At 57.2% G+C, this 19,618-nt stretch overlaps 1 protein-coding gene across 10 annotated transcripts in view; it reads left to right on the top strand.

Annotated features, from left to right (window-relative positions):
* Positions 1–19,617, top strand: part of ARSG (arylsulfatase G) — a 100,478-nt gene extending 80,861 nt beyond the window's left edge. For 5 of the 10 annotated variants that reach the window (XM_043905714.1, XM_043905718.1, XM_043905717.1 and 2 more), the window contains 5 exons: positions 6,065–6,173; positions 11,061–11,181; positions 14,837–14,858; positions 15,811–15,901; positions 18,736–19,617. In XM_043905714.1, the coding sequence (XP_043761649.1) occupies positions 6,065–6,173; positions 11,061–11,181; positions 14,837–14,858; positions 15,811–15,901; positions 18,736–19,084 (692 nt within the window). In that variant the 3' untranslated portion in view covers positions 19,085–19,617. The remainder of the gene's footprint in view (positions 1–6,064; positions 6,174–11,060; positions 11,182–14,836; positions 14,859–15,810; positions 15,902–18,735) is intronic. The other 5 variants (XM_043905719.1, XM_043905724.1, XM_043905722.1 and 2 more) reach the window with 4 other exon arrangements.
* The last annotated feature ends 1 nt before the right edge of the window (position 19,618 follows it).

Below are 19,618 nucleotides of genomic sequence, written 5' to 3'. Positions count from 1 at the left end.
GCGGGGGCCTGTGTGTCCTGCTGGGAGCGGGCCCGTCCCGAGGGTCAATGAAACCGAGAAGACGGTCCATGTTTTCACAACGGAGCGGGACAAACAGTACCCGGAGCTCCGCCCGCTCCCCCGCCGCCAGCCCAGGACGGCAGGCCACGCGCTGGCGCCCCCTCCCCTTCCTCCCTTCCTCTCCTGGCCCGGGCGGTGCTCAGCTGATGGGATGAGGCAGCGTCTCCTGGAGCGGTGTTTCGTCCCGTGCTGGGCGAGGATGCTGCGCGGGGCTTGGCCGGCTCCCTGCGGGGGTGAGAGGCTGAGCCGGGGGCAGGGGGCACCTCAGAGTGCCCTGGCCTCCCCCAAGCGGAGGGGCCCGGGGCCCGGGCCGCTGCTGAGCCCGAACCCCCCCACCCGGCGTCGCAGCAGCGGCCCTCCCTCCCCGCTCCAGACCTATTTCCTCTTCGGGACAGAACTAGCACCTTGTTTGTCCCCTAACGGACGGCTTCTCTGTCTGGAAAATCTTTCCTTGTTTTATTTGAAGAGCAGAGCTGTTCCTTCCTCCCCCTGGTGATGAGGAAACATGCTGTTGAATTTGGCATCCTCGCCTTCTGGGAGACCTTGGTTGTAACACGATGCTATCAGGTGCTTACATAACCTTTCCCACTGGGAAGCCGGCTCTGCCGCCCGGGCTGTCTGTCCCGTGGGGGGGCGGGGGGGCGGACAGGGGTCAGAGGAGGGCGGACAGGGGTCAGAGGGGATGTGGGGGGCGGACAGGGGTCAGAGGGGGGTGGACAGGGGTCAGAGGGGGGCGGACAGGGGTCAGAGGGGATGTGGGGCTGGACAGGGATCAGAGGGGGTGCGTGGGACAGACAGGTCAGAGGGGGGCAGACAGGGGTCAGAGGGGGTGCGGGGGGTGGACAAGGGTCCGAGGGAGTACGGGGGTGTGGAGAGGGGGTGCGGGGTGGGGAGGATGCTGGCAGCCGGCCCTGCTGGGAGCAGGGTCTGCTGATGGGACCAGTGGCCACCAGGCTCAGAATGCCCCCAGCCTGCTCACGGCCACCCCGGGCCAGCTGGAGTCCTTGGCCCCACCAGAGGCCTGGCTGCCGTGTGTTTCTAGAAAACTAGTGTGTGAGCTCCGGGCATCCTTGGCAAAGGCACGTATTTATATTTAGAAACGAAGCCTGCTTCTTTAGAAGTTTATAGAATGTGGGCTCCTCAGAACAGGCGTGTTCTTCTGCCCTGAGACACTCATATGAATGGCTCGAGGGGCCACACAGGTAGTTTAAATGAACACATGCTTGTTTTCGCCCGTTGTGAACAGGACTAGGGATTCGGTCAGTGGGACAGAGGGCTCCTGTCTAACGACATTCAGATTCAGTTTAAAAGCAAAGTCTGCTTCGCACCAAAGCACGTTGTCAGAGGCCTGAACTCAGTGCCCGGGCTGCCAGGACGCAGCTTCTGCCGGTTTCTGTCTGTAGGGGATTTTGCCGTGCCTTTGTTTTGTTTGGCTTTTTTTCTGGCTGGCGTTTGTTGGGCACTCCCGTGGCAGGCACGGTGCCCGAGGGCCTTGCTCAGAACTTTATATACATTGTCTGACGTCAGCTTTCCAGCGTCCCATGAGACCAGTACAGCCACTTTCCCCCTTCATGACTGAGGAGGAGGAGACAGAGGGACGTTAAGATTTCTGCCTGGACATCCCTGGTGGGCCAGCGGTTAAGACTCTGCACTTCCGATGCAGGGGCCGTGGGAGATCCCTGGTGGGGGAACTCAGATCCCACGTACCCCCTGAGGTCTCCCAAGGAGAAGGCCTTCTCCCGTTAACCTTACTGCTTTTTCTCAGCCTCTGGTCCCCAGAGACTGCTGTCAGAGAGGCCTGGAATGACAGCCCCGCCCGAGACTTACAAAACCAGCATCTCCAGGGGTCCTTTGTGGCTCCTTGTGCTGAGAGGCTTGCCAGCCTCTGTGTGAGCAGCCCTGCCCTTCTGACTCAGGGGGCCGTGGCGTTGGGAGGGCCCCTTGCTGGGACGCGCCTGAGTGTCTGAAAGCGGACCGAGGTGGTGCTTCCTCCACGCATCACGGAACGGTCTCTGCTTGCACAGCCAGGGAGGAGGAAGTAAGCCACTCATGAATCATGCTTCTGTTTATGTTTTGGTTGCTGAGGCTAAATATTTATTGCTTTAACTAAGAGGTTCGGCCTTAATTAGAGTCATAACTAACCACAAGTGCATTGAAATGCGTTCTCCTGGCCGTCGAACGTGGTCTCTCAGCAGAAAGCCAAATTCGACGGCTTTGGATACGCCACTGCGACTGGTCCAAGGATGAAGGTTGCTGTCCACGAACAAAGAGCTTTTGAAATTAAAAACTGCACATGCTACTTTACGGGCTGGACTCAACTGTTGCTCTTACTCACTGTAACGTAGGTCACCTTTGTTCTCCGGGGCGAAAAGGCGCAGGCCACGTAAAACCTGTCATTAGAGACACACGCTATGTTTAGTTTGGAGATGTATCATGTCCCCTCTCTTACTGCCCTGGAACTGGCGCGCTCTACGTGAACTCACCAGGAGAGCTTTACAGACCTTTCCTGGTGTCTGGACCCCAGCTCAGGTCAATTAACTCACAGTTTTTGGGAAATGGACCTTTGCATGAGTATTTCTTCAAAGCTCCCCTAGTGACTCGAGTCTGCATACGGGGATGGGAATCACAGTCCCGGAAGGTCCTAGAAGTTCTTAATGACTGGGTGCCGGCCATGTAGTCGGCCTTGGACTCAAATCCTGACTTGACTGTCTCCTCGCTGTGTGACTTTGGGCAAATGACTTAACCTCTCTGAGCTTCAACTTCTGCACCTGAAAAATGAAGACTAGCAGTGCTCTCAGCTCACAAAGCTGCCCTAAGGATTACGGGAGAGCTCAGGGGTGCACTTAACTCGGTGCTTGGGAGAGGCTCAGTTAACTGGAGAAATTATTGTCACTAGTGTGTGTCTGCTAAGTCACTTCAGTCATCTCCAGCTCTGTGACCCCATGGACTATGGCCCTCCAGGCTCCTCTGTCCATGGGATTCTCCAGGCAAGGACACTGGAGTGGGTTGCCAGGCCCGCCCCCAGGGCATCTTCCCGACCCGGGGACCGAACCCACATCTCTTACGTCTCCTGCATCGGCAGGTGACCCCTCTAGCACTGGTGCCACTGCTCCCGTGTTAAACGCAAGCTGAGGGCCCGTTAGCAGGAGCAGGTGTCGCTGAAGGGTGTCAGGGGGCCGGGGCCGGCTACCGTGGGCTTCCGTACTTGCTGGTGCGGATAAAGCCCAGCACACAGCGGCAGGTGTTTCTGATCATCAGATGCTCGGCTGTCAGGCATCAGCCCCGGGGGACCACCAGCAGTGCCAGCCGGGCCTTTCAGAGTCGGTCCACCCTAGCAACGCTGACGAGATACTGGATACTGGAATTTGGAGTGAGAAGATGTGGGGTGTGTGTATGTATATAAATACATACATATATTTATAATTGCTTACCCGCACTCTGGGCTCTTGAGATAAATTCCTTTCAAGTACAAGGCTTGTGGGCATGGCTGGAATATATCAATGTGTCTTTCTGGTAAAGCCAGAAGCCAGGGCACAGACAGGAGTCAGCTGGTCAGTCTTCGAAACATACATGGGGCGTTGCCCCCACGCCCCTGCAAGTGTCCACACCAAAAGGCTTCTCTCAGCCAGCCTTCTCCTCTCTTTGTACCGATCCCTAATCCTTGCAGATGGCTGTCCCCTCTGTTGACCTGTACATGTTTCATAACTGGCCAAATCCCTCCTCACCTCTCCAGCTTTCAACTCTTTGCTGAAATAAGGCAAACACATTGACATATTTTTCTCTGAAAAAGAACAATACAGAAGATTATGGCAAATGAGCAGAACCCCTAGTGGCGAGGACCAGTTAGCAGATTTACTGATTACAGGCCTGTGTGTGTGTGCTGTCGAGTCTGAGTCTTTGCTGCCCCATGCACGGTAGCCAGGCTCCTCAGTCCATGGGATTCTCCAGGCAAGAATACTGGAGAGGGTCACCATGCCCTCCTCCCAGGGATCTTCCCGACCCAGGAAGAGAAACCATGTCTCTTGCATCTCTTGCATTGGCAGGAGGGTTCTTTATCACTAGTGCGTCCTGCGAAGCCCAGGGGCCAGTGTACCCTCTGGAAACATCTTGGAGGCAGAGATGCAACTCTAGTGCTGACTCTGGTGCCCACAGTCCCATCACCGTACACACCCCCAGCTTGGGCTTTCTGGTTGACCCGCAGAATCACTGACTGGTTTCTTGGACTCGAAGCCTTCACTTTTCCTTAGCATCTGGGGCTAAGCAAGTTCATCGGGATACTGTGTTCCATGGACTTGCAAATAAATGGACTCCATGTTCTCACCCACCTATTCCCCAAGCGTCCCTGGAAACGCCCCTTGTGGGTGGGGGGTGAATATGTGCAGGGCTCCTGCACGTGCGATGCTCCCACCCTGCTCTTGGCCCGGAGCAGAGGCATAAGTCATGCATTCTGCAGCCACGTGGGAGTGTGATTTATGCCCCAGCAGCGCCGGATTCTCTGCTCCATGTGCGTGAATAACGGGAGGGGGCTCTGGGTCCTTCTGGGCAGCAGGACTCTGGATGGCGACCAGGTGCTCGAGACATCCCGGGCCAGGCCACAGAGTTTCCCACCAGGCCCACTTGGTTCCGAGAGCCCCACACCCCTACACAGGAACCGTCCACACGGACGCGAGTTGGTGGGTGTTTTATTTCTTACTTCAACACTTGGGGGGACTCCAGAACTGGTTATGAGAAAATTCCAAGAATGCTGGGCATTTCCGGTGTTGCGAGCTGGGCCAGGGACTTCAAAGGTTGCCTTCGCTGCGGGGTGGGCGCTGCAGAATGCCGGCAGCCTGGTCCTCTCCCCCCTCCCTGTTCACGCCAGCCAAACATAAGGCCGTTGCATGACCGCGGCCTGTGTGAGGCACACACAGCCTCGCCTTGGAAGGCCTCTGACACGCTAACTGTGTGGAATTCCTGGCTCAGCTGGGCTGAAGTCGGGGCGTGTGTGGGAGTGGTGGGGATGGTCATGGTTAATTCAACGCGACGTGTATTCAGGATGTTTCCATAAGGCATGACCTCATCCCTTCCAGCCCGCTGGTCACCGTTACACTGCTGGTCACTTTTGACTTGGTAGTTACATAAAGAATTCCCTTAATTACCCAGTGGAAATTCGTAGATTGCACATAGATTGTTCTTACCTCCCCAAGAGAGGTAAGAGGTCGGAGCTATTATGAATGCTGTCTCCACAACATCGGAACAACTCATTCATTCAAAAATAAAGGCAGACAAAAGCGGCGGGGAGGGGGGGGAAGTGAGGCAAAGGGAAAATACAACAGAATCTATGCCAGGTCAAATAGCTTGGGGGAATTTCTGCCTTTAGTCAAATGATTTTATTTCCCATCCTCAACATGACCTGTAGGAAGACACGTTCATTCATCCGTTTATTTGACAGGTGTTTGTTAAAGGCCTACTATGCTGAGTGCGCAGGCTGTTTGCCGGGTCACGGTGTGCAGGTCCTCAGGAAGCCAGTCAGTGAAGAAGCCAGACAAGCTGACGGTCATCAGTGGAGTGAGGGGATTAGGGGACGTGACTCCATAACGAGGGACAGAGGCAGCAATTTACACCTTTATCCAGTAAAATAAAAGCACGTGTTGAAGGAGATTGGACTTTCCAGGTAGCTCAGTGAGTAAAGGATCCGCCTGCCAGTGCAGGAGACAGTGGGTTCGATCCCTGGGTCGGGAAGGTCCCTCTGGAGAAGGAAATGGCAACCCACTCCAGTGTCCTTGCCTGGAGAATCCCGTGGACCGAGTAGCTTGGCAGGCTAACGTCCATGGGGTTGCAAGAGTCGGACGCGACTAAGCGACTGAACATACACACACACATTGAAAGGGATTAACTAGGTGAATAAAAATGGCTGATTTCCAAGGGAAGTTGGGCCTTTGCTGGAATTACTGGGAGCTCTCAGAGCATCCCTGACAGGAAGGACTGCTCCTCCCAGAGAACTGACTGCCTCCTTGTCTTGCAGGAGGAAGTCCCTCCAAGCAGACCACTTGGGAAGGAGGGCACCGCGTCCCGGCCCTGGCTTACTGGCCCGGCAGGGTCCCCGTCAACGTCACCAGCGCGGCTCTGCTGAGGTACGACCCCCCCGCAGTCTCCTTGAGATGCAAGGAGAAGGCGTGTGCTCGGGTGACTGGAGACCTCCCCCTCGCCGACTCTGGGCAGGCGTCCACAGGGCCTTCCCAGCCTCAGACTGCAGCCGTGCGGAGCTGCCTGCAGGCCAGCCTGTGAGCTCCTTAAGGCAGGAGCACGGGGGGCTCTGCAAGCCCTCCTCTGGGGAGCCCGTCTCTGGGAAGAGGGCGCCGGGTGGGCTGCAGGGCCGTCAACACTGGTCGCAATGGTATCTGCAGGAGCGTCATCACCACTTTCAGCTTGGGCCAAGCTTCCCCGGTGGCTCAGATGAGAAGGAATCTGCCTGCAATGCAGGAGGCCTGGGTTCCAACCCTGGGTCAGGAGAAGGGCATGGCAACCCACTCCAGCATTCTTGCCTGGAGAATCCCATGGACAGAGGAGCCTGGCAGGCTAAGGGTTGGACACAACTGAAGTGAAGTGACTTAGCACGCACGCACGCCAGCTGGCGGCGGGGAGCAGGGGAGAACAGATCACCGAACACGAATGATTCCCCCCTCGGGGTAGGGCAGGTGTCCGAGGTGGGGTCACTCGGAACAGATGGCCCTGAGAGAGGGGTCTAGGTGTTCACGTGCCCTGGAGAGGAGAGAGGGAAGGAGGGTCCCTCTGGCTGGGGAGGAAAGGCTGAATCCTTGGCTGAGGACCTTCTTCCTGCCTCTGCCTAAGAAGCTTCTACAAAGAAGCACCTGCTTTCTTCACAGGACAACTGTCAACGTGATCACATCTCAGATCACGCTGATCTCCTTATCGAGGCTGACCCAGAGGCCACGTCCTGGGCACAGGGCTCGGCCATGGTGAACGTCCTGAAAGCAACACCACGTGGCCCTGACTCCTAACTGGGGGGGCGTCCTCCTCGTGGTCTGCCCCATACCCCTGGGCAGGGGCGCCCAGGTGCTTGCTCACATGCTCAGAGGCTTTGTTCTGGTTAAAGACTAATTTTCTAGTTCCAAAGTTCCTTCGCCGTCAGCCAGTTGGGTCCTGGGCTAGAGAACACAGCCCAGAGGAGGAGGGCACGTCTCACTGGAGTCCTCCAGCGTCCTGAGGGGAGGGATGGCGTGGGGGGACTGAAGCTGAGGGGACAGACGGGTAACCAGCTGTGATGCCGGAGCAGCGGGTGGCCAGGCACTGTCCCTCGAAGCCTCTGGGCCCCCAGGAGCCCCCGGTCAGCCCAGTACCGTTGGGGAGGGGGATGACCAGCAGGTGTGAACAACAACTCGGGCTGGAGTTTGTGACGTCAGGCTGGCTGGGAAGTGGGCCAGGCGGGCTGCTTTTTCTGGGCCTGACTCGCTGCAGTCAGGACAGGGGTTCACGTATGCAAGGAACTCGGCTACCTCGCGGGTGACGTCACCAGGAGCCAAGCATGCTGTTGTCAGTTGAGAATGGCGTCTGCGCCGTCCATCGGTCACAGCACCATGATGCAGCGGCATCCGTGAGCTGATTATTTCAGGCTTCAGAGGTGAGAGCTGACTGAGGGGCTCGCTGGTGAGTGTCCCAAGGAAGCCCATCTTGGGGACCTCCCTGGTAGTCCAGTGGCTAAGCCTTCGCCTTCCAATGCAGGCGGTGCAGGTTCGATCCCTGGTCGGGGAGCTAGGATCCCCCACGCCCAAAAGCAAATCGTAAAATTCTTCAATGAGGATGGATCGTCGTGTCCAGTATGGATCAGGCATGGCTCCAGGGACCGGATGTTGGAACAGGCTCTTCGGACCGATGGAGAAGGAAATGGCAGCCCACTCCAGTGTTCTTGCCTGGAGAATCCCTGGGACAGAGGGGCCTGGGGGGCTGCCATCTGTGGGGTCGCACAGAGTCGGACACGACTGACGTGACTTAGCAGCAGCAATAGCAGCATCAGGCCGAAAGCTCCTGCTGTTTTGGAGCCGATGTCCCTTCGGGAGGGCAGAGCTTAGCAGCACACGCCGGAAGGGCCCTGTGGTCTGACCCTAAAGCCCTGAAGCGGGGTTTCTCGACCTTGGCGCTGCTGACGTTTTGGGCCGGACCATTCTCTATAGTGGAGGGTGTCCCAGGCATTTGAGGATGTTTGCTAGAATCCCTGGTCTCTAGATGCCAACGGCTCCCCCAGCCCCAGCTGTGACGACCGGAACGTCCCCTGGCAGCGCCATGAGCCCCCTGGGAGGAGACTCGTGCTGGTTGAGTCAGCACTGTCGTGCGATGCCCTGGGTTATGTGCAGAAAGGGGTGGGTCTGCTCGCACCTGAGCTGGGAGCCCCATCTCTGTCTAGAACCGAGGACCACTCTTGTGGGGGCTTCTGGGCCAAGTCCACAGTGACGATCAGGGCAGGAAGGACGTGAAATAACCTCATGTGAAAAACAGCTAAGGGTCTGTTTTGCCAGGAAAGTGGATAGTCCCCCCGGCGAGGGGTGCACGGCTCTCTCCCAGATCAGAAAGGCAGGCCGCTGCGTGCAGGGGGTGTGGCTGTCTCGAGGCAGAGGGTCCGGAAGGAGCTACAAGCAGGCAGTGCCCTTGAGGGGGTCCCGTGGGCTAGGCGCCACCCTTCCCGGCAAGGCCCAGCCATGCCTCCCCTTTCAAGACCTCGTCCCTGTTGCTGTGTCTGGCAGCAGGCTCTGGGGGGACGGGTGGTCCTGACGACCCCGCTCCGGGCTGCCCTCTTCGGTCCCGGATGTGCGGGCTTTGGTGTCGGGTTTTCCTGATGCTCTGGGCGCGCTCTGCTCCCTGGAAGGTGCTGACGGAACTGCTGGTCTCCTGGGGCTACCTGGGGGTGCTGGGGGAGCTGCAGCCCTCCAGCCTCCCCCACGGGACCCGGGCCAAGAAGGGGGGCACTTAGATTCCCCCAGGGGTAACTCGAGCGAATCCCATGCGGGAAGGATGGCAACTGAGAGAGGCTGAAGAGCGTACTCCCCACGCCCTGGGCTGGTTCCCGCTTCTTCACAGTTCAGAGGGGGTTCTGCCAGCCCCTGCCTCACTCCAGACCCAGAGTTCAGGCCTCTGCACCCAAACCGACCCACCAGAGCCCCCTACTTCTCACTTCCTGCCTGCAGATCACACCTGCCCCGAGGTCATGTCCTCACTTCTAGGAAGCAGCCTCCTCCCGCATCCCCTCCTTCCCCCCACCCCCCCAACTCTGGACCGGCTTCTGGACTGCTCCGTACTCCACGAGGGCTTGCTGCCCTTCCTGTCTCTGCATGCGTGTTTGGGGTGCCCTCTGCCTCCTCCCCCCACCCCTCCCCCCACCCCTCCCTCCCCTCCCCCCACCCCCGACTCTGGACCTGTTTCTGGACTGCTCCGTGGTCCACGAGGGCTTGCTGCCCTTCCTGCCTCTGCACGTGTGTGGGGTGCCAGCTCCTGGAAGGAGCATCGCAGGAGATAAGCTCCTGGCCCCGTGGACTGTGGAGGCCAAAGGGAGAGCAGAGACCCCTGTTCTGAGTCAAGGGGGAGGCTCTGCTGTGGGCGGGGCCCTGGGCCTGAGGAGGAGAGTGGATGGCCTGCTGGGTCCCTTCTGAGACCCCTTCCTGGGGAGTGAGGCTCCCCTCCAGACCCTGGGCTGGGGAAGCCAGAGCCCAGCCTCGGGTGGGCACCCCCTCCCAGGGATGTCCAGCCTCACGGGGCCAGATCTTGGGTCTCCATTGAGTCCCACCGACTCTTGGTAGGCCTGGCCTTCAGATTCGCAGCTCTGTTTCTGCTGGAACTTTTTTTTCTGACCAGAATGCAGGAGAGAGATGTGCCCTGGGGTAGAGGCAAATGGTAGCACGTGACTTCAGAGAACACCAGAGTAGGAACACCGCCGTCGTGGCCGCCTTCGGGTGGCGGGGCTGTGAGCGTGGCGCTCCTCCACGGCGCGGGGTGCTACCTTTTCTCCTGCCCTCAGCGCGGACCAGGGCTTCCCAGGTGGCTCACGCCGTGAAGAACCCGCCTGCCAGTGCAGGAGATGCAAGAGACGTGGGTTCCATTCCTGAGTTAGGAAGATCTTCTGGAGGAGGAAATGGCAACCCGCTCCAGTATTCTTGCCTGGGAAATCCCATGGACAGAGGAGCCTGGTGGGCGACAGTCCATGGGGCCGGAAAGAGTCCAACACGACTGAGCACCTCCCCTCCTGCCCCCAAACATGGACTAGTTTGTAAAAAGAATAAACGGGCTGAATGAAAGGGGACGGGACGTGTCACCCATGACGGCATTCTAAACACAAGCGAGACCCAGGGAGGGAAATGAAGTGAGTGTTCCCCTGCAGATGCTGGTCACACGCTGCTCCCGCTCGGCGGGGGGTGGTGGCCCAGGCGGTCACAGGTAGAGCCCCTTAGTTCTCTTTTCATTTATTTTTAAAAATTAATTTTTGTTGGAGTCGAATGTGTTCGTTTCTGCTGTAGGGCAAAGTAAAAGTTATACACACACATCAGTTCAGTTCCGTTGAGCCTCTCACTCGTGTACGACTCTGCGGCCCCATGGACCGCAGCACGCCAGGCCCCCCTGTCCATCACCAACTCCCGGAGTGTGCTCAGACTCGTGCCCATTGACCCGTCCTCTGTCACAGAGCCCCTCTTTAGAGCCTTTCCCCGTCTCGGCCGTCACAGAGCATGGACTAGAGCTCCCGGCACGCTACACTTGCTGTCGCTGTCTCTCAGTCCTGTCTGACTCTTTCCGACCCCGTGGGCTGCAGCAGCCAGGCTCCTCTGTCCATGGGATTCTCCACGCAAGAACACTGCAGTGGGTTGCCATTTCCTCCTCCAGGGGATCTTCCTGACCCAGGGACTGAACCCGGGCAGAGAGACGGCCCATGCTGGGGGCTGTCCGGGTGGGTCATGCCCCAGGATGACCAGGAGAGGGTCTGGGGACACTGGGGCCGACTCCGCCTGGTCTTCCCGCAGCGTGCTGGACATCTTCCCCACCGTGCTGGCCCTGGCTGGGGCCCCCCTGCCCGGAGGCCGACGCTTTGACGGTCTGGACGTCTCGCAGGTGCTGTTCGGCCGGGCGCAGACGGGACACAGGGTAAGTGGAGGAGGCGCGTGTCCTCCCAGGCTCGTCCGGAGGCTGGCCTGCTGCCCCCCATCAGGGTCTGCCTGCTTCTGTGCAGGTAGGCCCATCCTCCGAAGATGCCCGTCAGTGGCCGCTGGAGGCCCAGTGCGCCAGACCCTGGGGAGGGGGCCTCCTTTGAGAGGAGCCTCTTTCCACTCCCTGCTCTGCTTCCTGAGTTGGTCCAGTTCATCACCCAGATTTCTATGTAGCAGTTTGGCCTAGGGCGGGCATCCATGGGTACTTATTCCCTGTAACAAATGGTTTTTTCTTTTTTTTTCAACATCATTTAATTTTCTGACATGACATAGGCAGAAGGCACAGTTTTTAGCTGGATGGGATGTGTGAGCAGTGTCTGCGTTGTGTATCATGGGGCTCCCTGCTTCCCCCCTCCACTGACCCCGCCAGAACGAAAGCTCCCCAAGGGCAGGAATCTCATCGTGGAATTCTCAGTACGCTTAATGCGGGGTCTGGCACCCGGCCAGCATGCAATAAATGAGAACTGAGTGAATGACTGGATGACTGAACGGGATGGATGAATGAGTGAGTGGATGGATGGATGATGTCCTGGGGGCCCTGACCTCTCCTGGCTCCTGGAGTACTCAGCGCACACAGTCCTCCAGCCCCCAGGCCCCTCTCGGGCGTTCCCGGAAGCATTCAGTGGCTGTCTCTCTCTGTTTTACTTTTGCCAAAAGGAAGAGGAAGTGGGAGGAGGGAAGGGGGCGGGTGGGATCCGGGCCTGGCCTCCCAGTTAGGGACCCGCACATCAAAGCGTCTATTTCTGGCCTCCCGAGGGTCACAGGGAAGTGAGTCGAATGTTCTGGGGCAGTTCCTGAAGGTTCCCTGCCCCTGGGCTGGGAGCTGGTGGTACGTGGCCCTGGGGGGTTGCTGACTGCGTCAGCAGAGAGATGCTCCCGAGTGTCCAGGAGGACGACTGAGGTCACCAGGAAGCTTGGACGTTGGCTCCTCAATGCGGTCCCAGCGCCCGTGGGAGCCGGCTCCTGGGCGTGGAACTTCCGTCTACAGCCGGCGGAGACCTCCTGCTTTCTCAGGCTGCCTCTTTCCGCAAACTCACGGGGCCCCTCTTTAGGGCTGCGTGGTGACTAACCTGGGCCCCAGGGACTGGGCAGGACGGCCTGATAAAAGCCACAGCGCCGTTTGGGGTTTTGTGGGGATGTGTGATGGGTGGGGACACAGCTGGAGTGGGGCTGACAGCACCCCGTGACCCAAGGGGAACCACCACACCTTACCACTCACCAGGAGCTCTGCAGGGACTTTCAGGGTGCGTCTCCTGTGGGCCCGGCCCGGTCCCCCCAAGGACTAGGCTCCTGCAGTGTTAAAGGCACCTGAGAGGTCAGCGTCGCTTGCTGCTGGTCCTGAGTTTGGCCTTGGTCTTTTCCGAGTGTGTGCTAAGTCGGTTCAGTCGTGTCTGACTCTTTGCTACCCCGTGGAGTATAGCCTCTGTCCATGGAATTCTCCAGACAAGAATGCTAGAGTGGGCTGCCATGCCCTCCTCCAGGGGATCTTCCCGACCCAGGGATCGAACCTGAGTCTCTTTCATTTCCTGAGGTGGCAGGAGGGTTCTCACCCCGAGGCCCACCTTGGTCTCTCCTAGTCGGCCCCGAAAGAAACAATTGTAAATCCTCTTGAAGTTGCTGATGGAAGACCAGGAGGGAAACATAGGAGTGACCATAGAGATGTGCATACACATACATGTGTGTATACACACACACACGTGTATATTTCTGTATTCAGTAACCACTTACTGAGTATCACGTGCAAGACACTGCATCAGACATTCTGGGACACCCAGTGGCACATGACAGCCTTAAAAGTTAGATTTAAACGTTTCCACCTATTTGGAACATTCCTTAATACTCAGAATATATTCATTCGCTCCCATAGCATACACATGTATGTTTTAATAAACAACTTAGTGTTCACCCTCAGCTATATTCTGGGCTTACGAGGTTCTGGTATGGGTTGTGGGTTGGTTTAGAAAACCATTCCAGTTTCAAGAAGCTCGAAGGAACCCGTAGATTGTCATCTCAAAACTATGCAAAACGCCTCAGCCGTTGGGTGCTTCGGTTTTGCAAACAGGTGGCGGCAAGTTGGCGAGCTGAAGCAACGTGGGCCGCGTGCACCCTGGCCCCGCCCATCCTGGCCCCGCCCATCCTGGCCCCGCCCCTTCGGCCCTGCGCTGAGAGCAGGTGCTGGGCTGTCGGTTTTCCTGCGGAGCGGTCTTCTCACCGCTCACCTCGTGGACAGCCAGGGCCGTCTTGTCTGTGATGTTCAAAACCATGGCTGCTGACTATGCTGTGCGTTCCTCCGCACCCTGCAGTCCGGGGAGATCTGTCTCCAGGCACCAAGGGTAGCCGCAGCGGGGAGCGGGAGGCGGGCAGGGGAGGCGCGGGGAGAGGGGGCGCGCAGGGGCGCACGCAGGTCCCACTCGGGGCTCTCCTGGTTCCCGCTGGAAGCCGGAGGTGGCAGCGTCACGGCTGGTCACGTCTTATCACCGCCCCAGGCTGACACGTCCAAGGCCCAGAATGGTCAGCCAGTGGAAGGCTTCCGTAGCAGGTCTGCACCTGCTCTGCCCCGACCAACCTGGGGCCCTGTGGTCACGCAACGCCCAGTCCATCCCTGGAGACCATGCGTCGGCGAAGCAGTTGAGTCTTCTCTCTGGACCACTGGTCACCTCTCTTAGGGAGAAGAGAGGCCCCTAGTGGTCAGAGACGCTGTCCAGAGCGGCTGGCACAAGGCTGGCCACTTTTGGAGACGGGGGTCTGTGCGCCTCCACCCGAAGGGCTGGGACCCCTCCTGGCTTTCTGGGGATGTCACCTAGGCACCGGCCTCCAGGGCTTAAAGTAAGGAGATGCCTCCTGCTTGAAAAACGGGGATAGGATCGAATAAAGCGAACAGGTAAGAAAAACCACCAAGAAGATGCACATGTTTGCAGAAGATAAAGTTATCTTTGAAATTCGGACTGCGTGTCCCCTAGGGAGGAAATGCCTCCAGCTGTGATTCGTGTGTAAATTCGCCAGCCTCCTTCCTCTGTTGATATAAACAAGAATGCCGCCGTGGGTAGGCTCAGAGGGGAGAGAAGTGCGCGTACAGAGTCCTCCAAACCCATCCACGGGACTGAGGGTGAGCCACTCTGCTTCCTCTTGGATTTCGGAAGCGGTGCCTGGCAACATAGTAAACATCCTGCCCTCGACTGTCTGCCCTTGCGGAGTTTATGTTACTGAAAGTCACAAGGTGTCAAGGATTCTGACCCACAGACCAGGGCTCCCATCTCCTGGGTGTCTGAGTAAGGTTGCAGCTCCGCTGACAATAGGTTTTCCAAGCGCCCCCCCCCCCACTTCCTGTCCTCTCCAGAAGGAAACAACACAGCCTCCTGCGGTGAGAGGCTTGGCTTCCTTGGGTTGGAAGGGGTGAGGGCTCTGAGTTATGATCCTCTTCCTGTTTGGACGGGGCCTGCTGTCATCACGCCGGGATCGCGGGCGCTGTCACGAGAGCTCGGAAGTGGCAGGTGTTGGGGGGGCCCACCCTCGCTGGCACCCGCTCAGGGCCGGGAAACTCGGGGGGGACAGCTGTTTACTGCTCCAACAGATGTTTCTCATTTTTTTTTTAGCTCCATGGAAACTTTGAATCACGTAAGCGCCTTTCCAGCGATATATATCGGTCATGATTCATAGCAGGGCAGTCTCACGCTTCCAGCCCAAAGCCCCCAGCTTTCCAATGATGCTGGTCATTTATTTCCTACCAGACTTTGCCCTTGGGAACCCTGAGCTCCATTCTGGAGGGCGATTCTTTTTTTCTTTTTTTTTGCAGGGTAGGGGGGGACCATACCCTGTGGTCTGTAGGATTTAGCCCCCCACCCCACAACCCCGCCCCAGGTAGCGAACCCATGTCCCCGGCATGCCCTGGCCATCTTGAAAACTGTAATTTGGAGGCCAAGGGTAGTATGTAAAATAAAATAGCTATTTTTAAAATTTTATTTTAGGGGACTCCCCTGGTGGAACAGTGGCTTAGACTCTGCTCCCAGTGCAGGGGGCCCGGGTTCCATCCCTGGTCGGGGAACTAGATCCCACATGCCCCAACTGAGACCTGGGGCAACCAAATAGAGAAATAAAAATGAAATCACAAAAAAATAAGTAGAGTTGGTTACAACACTGTGTTAATTTCTACTGCATAGCAAAGTGACCCAGTTATACGTGTGTATCCATTATTTTTCATATTCTTTTGTATTATGGTTTATCAGAGGATAATGAACATAATTCCTTGTGCTGACAGTTGACATTCTTGATTTGGGGACAAGGTTTCTTTCATCCTCATTTTGCACCAGACCCTGCAGATGACCTAGCTAGTTCTGGGCTTGGAATCCAGCCAGACCTGTAACCCACTCAGATGAACTGACCCGGAGAAGCGCCACCCGCTTAGGCTCCGGGGAGTAGGCCCAGTGGACCAGGGGCTGCCGTGTGTGGGGCGGGGGGTGGGGATGGGGTGGCTCGGCGGTGAGGGGAGCAGGTACCATGCCAAGGACGCTCCTGCTGTCCAGGGAGGGGGTTGTGCGCTTCACCAGGAGGCCCTGTCCCCCCTCCGCAGGCGCTGTTCCACCCCAACAGCGGGGCTGCCGGAGAGGACGGAGCGCTTCAGACCATCCGCCTGGAGCGGTACAAGGCCTTCTATGTCACTGGTGAGTCGGGGCGGGGGGGGGGGCCGCCCAGCAGACCCCCGCTCAGGCCTAACGGCGGCGAGGGCGGCTGCCCTCCTTCGGGGTCGCAGTCGGCACCTCTGACGGCGTCTTCCCCAAATCCGGTCCCAGGAGCCCGGCCACACCCACAAACAAGGCCTTTCCACTCTTCCCGAGCTCCCCAGCCAGCTCGGAGCTGGCCCAGTGCGTCTACACTGTACTTTCTCCCTCGAAGAAACACTTCACCCCATAGTTCTACTTGCAGGCCCAGGGTGACTGAATGTTCAGTGGAGGCTTGGAGAGACTTTAGTGTAATTTACCTGACGAGAGACTGTTTCAGAAAATAGTTACAGAAGGTCTGTTTAGCAAGCTGAGGTTTCCTACTTCTTGGCTCACCCTGTGGGCGTCTTCAATGTTAAGGTATTTTAGAAACCTAGTACCAGATCAGGATGGTTCTTAAAACCTTCCAGTGGCTTCTTGCTTCCAACTGAATTCAAACTTCCTCCATCCTGGGTCCCTGCACATTTGTGTTTTTTTTTTTTTTTTCTGACTGCAGTGTGTGTGGGATCTTAGTTCCCCGAGGGGGGATCAAACCCACCTCTCTTTTAGTGGAAGCAAAGAGTCTTAACCACTGGGCCACCAGGGAAGTTCTGTATTTTCTTTTCTTTTTAAAAAAGTGTTATTTATCTGTGGCTGTGCTGGGTCTTCACTGCGTGCGTGGTCGTCCACAGCGGCGGCGAGCGGGGGCTGCTGTTCGTTGCGGTGCCAGGCTTCTCACCGTGATGGCTTCTCTTGTTCCGGAGCGCGGGCTCTAGGGCACACGGGCTTCAGTAACTGTGGACACAGGCTTGTTTGCCTTGCGACATGTGGGGTCCTCTGGGATCAGGGACCAGACCTGCATCCCCTGCATTGGCAGGCGGATTCTTATCCAGAGGACCACCAGGGAAGCCGGTCCTTAGTTCTCCAAGAGCAATGACTCTAGTTCTCCAAGAGCAATGACTCTCCTTGGCCTCCAGATTAAAATCCCTCTCAGCTTTTAAGGCCACCTGGATGGCAGAATGCCTTTTCATCTTCCCAGCTGGTAGGATATGGAGAACTCTGATATTTACCACATTTTACCAAATATGCCAGTTGTTTAAGTACATCTTTTATTTCTCCTAGTAGTTTTAAGCCCTCTAAACTCAACTCCCAGTGGTGCTAGTGGTAAAGAACCCGAAAGGAGACAGAAGAATCACGGGTTTGATCCCTGGGTGAGGAAGAACCCTGGAGGAGGAAATGGCAATCCACTCCAGTAGTCTTGCTGGGAGCCTTGCGGGTTACAGTCCATGGGGTCGCAAGGAGTCGGACACGACTGAGCGTCTAAGCACAAACTCAACTCGTAAGCTCTTTAATCTCTGTCCTCTTGATGTGCTTCACACAGAACCTTGGATCTGGTAGGAACTCTAATACTTTTTTGTAATGAATGAAAAACAAGACCTCTCCCCACCCCACCCCATGCAAAAAAAAAAAAAAAAATCCTTCCAAATATGGGATATGATATGGATTCCAGTTTGATTCAGTTATTTGAGGTCAGAGCTTTCCAAAGAATTATATAATAAAGAACAAACATTATTTGCCTTGAGCATGAATAAGTGACCCCAAAGAAAATGTGTCATAAAAGCAAAACCAGTTCTTTGAGTTCATCACTTGAGGAATATTAAAACTGCCACAAGAATGTGTGACTCTCCGAGACCTAAAATGCAAACCAGTCAGATATTTGTTATGCTTTCAGATGGGAAGTGTCTAGATTACAGCCCTTACATTACTCTATCGAAGAGGTATGGTTTCTCCAGGCTGAGTTAATTTCAGAAGTCGGGAGCCAGCCAGAAAGGCCTTGGCACCACAACGCTGGGATCATACGACGTAATAAGACTGTTGGAAATGATCACAACCAGAAAGGAATGATGACCCCCGGGGGAGGTCTGTTCTTCTCTGCAGTCGCCCGGCTCCCAAGAGGGTTAGCAGAGGGAGCAGGGGGATGTCAACAGATGGGGTGAAAGTTGTGAACAGGATAAAAGAGGACACAGCCTGAGGGAGCTCTGATTCCTTCTCTCACCCCCATCCTTGAAACTCTGCATCCGAACGACTTAAACCTGCTTTGCGATGAGTGAGGTGAACTGACACCTGCTACATGAGACCAGAGAAAGACCTACGTGTCCTGTGATGAGGACGGGAGTTTAGAGTTTTAGGTGAACTAGGTGGTTGTTTTGTCGTTGTCATGCGTGACTCTCTTTTGTGACCCCGTGGACTGCAGCCCACCAGGATTCCCTGTCCATGGGGTTCTCCAAGCAAGAATACTGGCCTGGGTTGCCATTACCGTCTCCAGAGAATCTTCCCCACCCAGGGATCAAACCCAAGTCTTCTGCACTGAAAAGGGAATTCTTTACCCTGAGCCAGCAGGGAAGCCCCCTCACGGCCTGTTAATTATCACCTAATCTCCTTAAACCGGAGGAGGCTGGCTTTTATACTTTGTTAGGACTGGGCTCTGTTGAAGTTTGTCTTTAATCGTAGGTAAATGCCTTTATCCTGGGCCATAGTCTTCGCTCCTAGCATGAACATTTAAGGACTTTAGTGGAAAACGAAGTGTTTATCAGGCCTGTCTAGCTTAGTAGCATTCACACCGTGAGCTCCACGTGTGTTCCCGGCTGAGCCCTTCAGACTTGCAGTGTGGGTGAACCGGTCTCTCCGCTGCACGCCGGCTCAGGGCTCACTCCGGTTACCACTCAGAATTCACCGCGGTGCTCTGCACACCTCGGGCCGACGATGGGTTGACGGGGTCTCTGCCGTCCCCTCCCCAGGCGGAGCGCGAGCCTGCGACGGGAGCGTCGGCCCCGAGCGGCGCCACGAGCAACCCCTCATCTTCGACCTGGAAGCCGACCTCGCGGAGGCCGCGCCCCTGGCCGGCGGCGGCGCGGAGTACCGGGCGGTGCTGCCCAGGGTCGCGGCGGCTCTGGCGGGCGCGCTGGACGACATCGCCCGGGACCGCGTCTCCCGGGCGGATTACAGCCAGGATCCTTCCGTGCGTCCCTGCTGCGACCCCCGCCGCCCCGCCTGCCGCTGCCCGGCCGCGTGAGGGGCGCCCTGCACCAGGACGCCGCGGTCGCCGCCCCCCGCGGTCCCTGCCGCCCGCGGTCCCGTGAGCTCTGAAGACCACGCCGCGCCCGCGCTGTGAGCAAAGACGCCGGAGCTTTGGAGTTAGGAGTCAGACCAGCCTCTGAACTTCGGCGATTATGTAACCGGACTCACAGGCTGACCCTGAGGGAGGACCAGGCGAGGCGTGAAGATGCCTGCCTGGCACCGGCCGTGACCCCGAGCAGCGCGGAAATGGACCCAGTTTTGCTGGTCCTCTGAGCGGAGGTCCGTGCCCGCTGGCGTCTGGAGCAGCCCCGCCCCTCCTTTCCTGCGCCTGCAGACCCCCTGGGAGCTTATGACCGTGCTGATTCCGACCAGGGCGGGGTGCGGACCGGAGATGCTCTGGGGCCGGGAAGATCCCCCAGGGACGCTGGGGCAGTGTAGACGCAGGCCTGACGTAGGTCGCTTGTCTCCGAGCGGAAGAGCCACAGAAGATTCCCCACCTCCCTCCATCCCCTTCGACAGGCAAATGTCTGTGCTTTGTAGATTTTAGGAATGCTTCCTGCTTCCTCAAACCACAAAGAAGTAAAAATTTTAAAGCCTCAAAAG

This window comes from Cervus elaphus, chromosome 5, assembly GCF_910594005.1.
Source record: "Cervus elaphus chromosome 5, mCerEla1.1, whole genome shotgun sequence".
Classification (NCBI taxonomy): domain Eukaryota; kingdom Metazoa; phylum Chordata; class Mammalia; order Artiodactyla; family Cervidae; genus Cervus; species Cervus elaphus.
Note: the sequence above shows the minus strand (reverse complement) of the source record. Positions and strands in the feature narration are given on the sequence as shown.